Below are 6,025 nucleotides of genomic sequence, written 5' to 3' on the forward strand. Positions count from 1 at the left end.
TGATAACATGTTGATACCTTTCTCTCCTTCTCACCCTACCTCTCTCCGTTCCTTTCTTCTATGCTGCTTCCTCAGTTTTCATTTTGCACACTCAATAATATTAACACATTATTAAAAACAAATAAATAAGGTGTTAGCTGAATGCTGTTAATTGCTGCACTCCTACATAATGCCATACCCCTTTTATTTTGTTGCTTTCTATTTTTTTCTCTAAATAATGACATATTTAGGACTAAACTGAAACTTTAAATGTTTTTCTTTGAAGTTTGCCCATCCACTGTTGTTTGCTTAGAATGAATGATTGTTTTGTTTTTTAAAGAAACCGCCATGACAATAAATATTTATTAGAACTAGCTGGAAAATGAGGTTTCCCCTCATGGAAAGTTTTGATTGAAATGAAATGTGTTATACATACACATGTACACCACATTTTCAGTGGAACAAATCAAAAATGTTTTGGGGGTTTTCTATTAAGCTTTGAAATTTTCTGTGAAAAGCAGATAATTTTCATGAAAAATTTCATTGAGTCAAAACCCCAATTTTCCATTAAAAACTGTTTAAATGTAAAAATGTTGCTCAACTCTAATAATTAGTGCTCACAAGATGCTAGATACTGTCTGTGGCTTTATATAAAGGATGGTACATTACCTGCCCCAGAGAATTTACAATAGACTTCTTCCAATTCATTTTGTCTGTAATTTCGTATGCTGTTGTCTGTTTATATTAAAATATCTATATCTATGGGAAGAAAAGCTTTCTGAAGAAAAGGTAGAAAGAGTTTCATAACCAATTTGCTTTTCACTATTTATTCATGGTGAATGTTTACTTCTGCACTGACTCAGATGGAACATTGAAGTTAGACTAGTCAGTTTCATTATACTTCATCCGCAGTTCCATTCTCTCTCTCACTCTCTCCTACTTTAGCACTGTGCCGATGTGCAGATGTGTTTATGTTCACTGAACTGCCAGGGCATATTTGTGTCCTAAAACTGTTGTCAATTGTACTTTTAAAAATGTATTGCGGTGTACTCTCTGCTAAGTATCTTCCACTTTCATGGACATCAGCGGGAGTGGAGTGCACTCAACATCTCACAAGAGTCAGGCCACAGTTGCAAGGGGGGCGGGGGTCAAAAGACAATACATTTTCACCCACTGAGGACTCCACATCTACCCACCACTTCCGCAGGACTCTATTGAAAGAGGTAAGCTGCAGAGTAGTTTGTTAAGACACAAAAAAAAGTAGATGTAGGTACATCTGTAAGGTTAAGATATGCTCAAAATAGATCTTCTATCATCCATAATGGAAAGGGAAAGTATTCAGGTATGAATTCCTCAGGCCAAGTCCCAGTGTAACATTACCAGGAGTTTCTTTTACCCAGTCACATCAGTCATTTTCTAGACGCTTGTGACAGGGCACTCTACTGCAGTCACAGCAGGTGGTGCCCGCTCCTGGTTGTTCTGGAGATTTAGCTCTGCACAGCCAACACCCCTTCCTGCAGTTGCACTCTGCCACACTCTGTCTTTTGCCATCTGTGGCCCCTCTCTTGCTCCTGGAGCCGCTGCCTCCTTTTCGTGACTCAGCCCTCTAGCCAGGTCCCTCACCACGTATCCCCCTTGCGGGGTACCAAAGTCCTTCCGCACAACTGGTCTCAGGCGGTCTTATTGGGCACTACCTGATGATACCACTTCCCTAGTGTGGGTAGAGGAACCCAGGCCTGGCCACTACTCCAGGTTCCAGTCTAGGGACCCTATACCTGGCTACTGTGGTTTCACGTAGACCCTGTTGCTCCTTCCCTGGACTCCTTCCTACAGCTTTTGGTTCCACCCACTCTGGGTCTATCAGCTCAAACTCCCTCCTCACAGGGAGTAAATATAGACTACTGAACCCCGCAGTCTCAAACACACCTCCCTTTTCCCAGGGAGTGACTGCAGACCCCTTCTTTGCAGCCCCCAGCTGCTCTTAGCTTTATACAGCCCTTTCCTGTTCCCATGCTCCCTGGCTCCTCCTCCAGGTGCAGCCTGGTGAGTTAATTGGCCCCTTAACCCTTCCAGGGCTTGTGTGGGGTGGGTGCTCCTTCACAAAGCTTCAGCCCCAATACACTCCAACTTCTTCAGGCAGCAATCAGATAGGCTGGACCAAAGTTTCTGAAGCTAAGAGCCTCTAATTCTACTTTTCCTCCAAAGCTAGTTTGGGACTACCTCCTCTTTAGTTCCTCTAGCCGTAATGAGCATCATCTGAAGGAATCTCCCTCCGCAAGCAATTAGCAGCTGCAACATTTTTGCCATAGATTCTAAACCTCTGCTTTATTTGCCTTGGGCTCAGCCATGTATAATTCATCAGAATTTTCAAAGTTGCCAAGTGTCACAATATTTGGTGATTTTATTTAAAGTCCCAGCTCCAAGTAATTATATTCATTAAAAAAAAAGTTTCTAGCATGCATGGTAGCAGAGAAGAGCTTGAAACCATGAACCAAGTGGACTCTAAAGGCTCAGAAATCAGAACACACATAAAAAGAATAAAGATGTTATTATTTCAAAATAAAACACCCTCATGATTTTTAAGCCAATCTCATGATTTTTGAGGCCAGACTCATGATTTTTGCGCTCTTGAAGTTGGAAATGCTGGATTTTACACACCCACATTTAGATTTGATTAAAAAAAATGGTTATGTCTAAACCAAGTCTCTGATGCTGCAAGCTGCTCCACATGAGTGGGCCCTTGTGCCTGCAAAGCAATCAGCTGATGTCAAAGGGGCTCTCCCTACCCAGAGCCGCTTGCAGAATCATGGCCCCTTTCATGAACTCAAGCAACTTAAGAGTTTATCCCGATCATGTGGCCTATACATCACAAGCAATGCACCCTTTAGTCATGCTCCCACCCATAAATTCCCTCTTCCCTTCAAAGCTCCACATCAAGACCCTGGCCTCCCTCTTCAGTAATAATTCCCTCCATCACCCATTTATCTGGAGGCTCCTCTTCCAGCTGGTCACGGTCAGCTCTCATTTGCTGCTCAAATCCCTCCCACAGATTTTCTGTTGGCAGCATGTTCAATGTCTTCTTTCCCTCATCCCCTTTTACAGGAAGAATGATCAGGAGAGGAAGATTCCAAACCCTCCTCCCCTTCACGGACCGGTCTTTGAGAAAGTACCAAGGGGATCAAATAGACATTGGCAGAGAAACAGAAATGTGCAAGCTCCATTTGCAGTTTATCTATCAGTGTAGCAATACTTAGGCTGATGAAGGAAGTGTCTTTGGGTTCTTTAACCTACTCTACAGCCCAATGACTGAGTACCTGAGGCACTCATATTCAACTGGAGAGGAGCATTCCACATAGTCTATGTATACTTGTGCATGCGTCAAAACACTGCACGAGAAGTGCTTTAATCCTTTAAAAACTGTTTAGATGGTGAAATAAAAAATAATGGAAAAATTCTGTTCATATTTGTGTTTTAATTTCACTTTAATGAAAACAGCAGTTGTACACGACCTCTAAATTTACACACTGCCGTGAGCATGCATTGATTCCTGTGTTTGTTAACGTTTGCTGGGTTCCAGGACAAACTCAGACAATGGCTCAGAATTCTGAGTCTAGCCTGATTCAAAATAGTCCCAAATAGATTTTGCGAGAGGTCTTAATGAACTTGTTGCATGCTCTGGCCCTTTTTGAGCTCTCGGTTGTTCCTCCGTGGCTGTTTCCTGTTCCTCTATGTCTTTCTCCTGATCTCTTTCCTGTTCTACACAGACCTTTTCATGACCTTTCTCCCATTCCTCTAAGTCTTTTTTCTGTGCTCTTTCTAAGTCTTCACAAAACATTTTATGAGTTCTTTCATGTTCTTCTGGGGCCTCTTTCTGAGCTTCCTCCTGTTCCTCTGGAACCTTTTTCTGAGCTTTCTCATGTTCCTCCAGGGCCGCCTTCTGAGCTTTTTCTGGCTCATCCAAGACCCCTTTCTGAACTCTCTCCAGCTCCTCTAGGGAGTTTTTCTGAGCTCTCTCCAGTTTCTCCAAAGCTTTCTGAGCCCTCTTCTGTTCCTCCAGGGCTTTCTTCTGAGCTTTCTCTTGTTCCTCCAGGACCCCTTTCTGAACTGTTTGCAGCTCCTCTAGGGATTTTTTCTGAGCTCTCTCCAGTTTCTCCAGAGCTTTCTGAGCCCTCTTCTGTTCCTCCAGAGCTTTCTTCTGAGCTTTCTCTTGTTCCTCCAGGGCTTTCTTCTGAGCTTTCTCTTGTTCCTGCAGTACCTCTTTCTGAGCTCTCTCCAGTTCCTCCAATGCCTTTTTCTGAGCTTTCTCCAGTTCCTCCAGGCCTTTTTGAGCCCTCTCCTGTTCCTCCAGGGCTTTCTTTCGAGCTCTCTCTTGTTCCTCCAGGGCCTTTTTCTGAGCTTTCTCCAGTTCCTCCAGGCCTTTTTGAGCTCTCTCCTGTTCCTCCAGGGCTTTCTTTCGAGCTCTCTCTTGTTCCTCCAGGGCCTTTTTCTGAGCTCTCTCCAGTTCCTCCAGGGTCTTTTTCTGAGCTCTCTCCAGTTCCTCCAAGGCCTTTTTAGCCCTCTTCTGTTCCTCTGTAGCCTTCTTCTGAACTCTCTCTTGTTCATCTAGGGCCTCTTTCTGAGCTCTCACCAGTTCTTCCAGGGCTTTCTGGGCTCTCTCCTGTTCCTCTCTGGTCTTCTTCTGAGCTCTCTCTTTTTCCTCTAGAGTCTGCTGCTGAACTCTTGCCAGTTCCTCCTGGGCTTTCTGGGCTTTTTCCTGTTCCTCTATCGCCTTCTTTTGAGCTCTCTTCTGCTCCTCCATGACCTTTCTCTGTTCTCTTTCCAGTACCTCTAGGGCCTTCTGAGCTCTCCTCTGCTCCTCTAGGGCAGCCTTCTGCGCTCTCTCTTGCTTCTTATGAGCTTTCTCCAGTTCTTCCATAGCCATATGAGCTTTCTTTTGTTCTGCCAAGGCCCTCTGCTGGGCTCTTTCATGTTTCTCCAGGCCTTTTTTCTGAGCAATCTCCAGTTCCTTCAGGGCCATCTTATGAGCTCTTGCCAGTTCCTCCAGGGCTTTCTCAGCCCTCTCCTTTTCCTTCTGGGATTTCTTCTGAGCTCTCTCCTGTTCTTCTAGGGCTGCCTTCTGAGTTTTTTCCTGTTCCTCTAAGACCTTCTTCTGAGCTCTTTCCAGTTCCTTCAGAGCCAGCTGTTGAGCTCTTTCCAGTTCTTCCAGAGCCTTCATCTGGGTTCTCTCCTGTTTTTCCAGGACCTTCTTCTGGGTCCTCTCCTGTTCCTCCAGCAACTTCTGCAGAGCTCTATCCTCTTCCTCCAGCTCCATCTGCTGAGTTTTCAACTGTTCTTCCAGCTCAGTCTGCAAAGCTATCAACTGTTCCTCCAGATCCATCTGCTGAACTGACTCTTGTTCTTTCAATGCCTTCTTCTGAGCTCTCTCTTGTTCCTCCATTGGCTCCTGTTGATTGTCCTCCTGTTCTTTCAGCACTATCTGCTCAGTTGTCTCAGGTTCCTTCATGGATTTCTCCTGTTCCTCCAGGGCTGCTTTCTCATCTATCTCCTGTTCTTCCAGGGGTTTCTGAGCACTCTCCTGCTCCTCCAAGACTTTCTTTATCCTCTCTACCATCTCCTTAAATTCATCTTCCTTGCACTTTTGCTCATACTTCCTCCAGTGGTGGGTGATTTTCTGGGCCCTTGGCTGCACCTCATTCAGCATGGCATTGGTCTCTTCATCATAATCCAGCTGACAGGCCAAGGACAGGTCCTCGGCAGCCTCCTGCCAGTAACCCAGGAGCCGGAGCGCTTTCCCTCGCCACTTGTAGGGCTGTGCGGAGTCAGGGTTGATATTTATGGCTCTGTCACAGTCTCTAATGGCAGCATTTGGCTTCTGCAACTGCACATAGACACTGGCTCGGTTGGCATATAAAATTGTAAGCCGTGGGTTCAGTTTGATGGCATCTGTGAACAAATCAACAGCTCTCTGAAGTTCTCCTTTACCCACTGCATCAAAAGCCTCCCTCTTCTTTTCAATGGCCTGCTTCATCATTTCGTCTGTTACCTT

The 6,025-nt window shown here is 45.0% G+C and overlaps 1 protein-coding gene across 1 annotated transcript in view; it reads right to left on the reverse strand.

Moving 5' to 3' along the window:
• Positions 1-3,589: 3,589 nt before the first annotated feature.
• The window catches only part of LOC112123332 (golgin subfamily A member 6-like protein 22), a 3,288-nt gene continuing 852 nt past the window's right edge, over positions 3,590-6,025 (reverse strand). Inside the window, exon 2 of the mRNA XM_026654055.1 lies at positions 3,590-6,025. This exon is cut by the window's right edge and continues 398 nt beyond it. Coding sequence (XP_026509840.1) covers positions 3,590-6,025 — 2,436 coding nt within the window.

Source organism: Terrapene carolina, unplaced genomic scaffold (assembly GCF_002925995.2).
Source record: "Terrapene carolina triunguis isolate 2854851 unplaced genomic scaffold, T_m_triunguis-2.0 Scaffold179, whole genome shotgun sequence".
NCBI classification, from domain to species: Eukaryota; Metazoa; Chordata; order Testudines; family Emydidae; genus Terrapene; species Terrapene triunguis.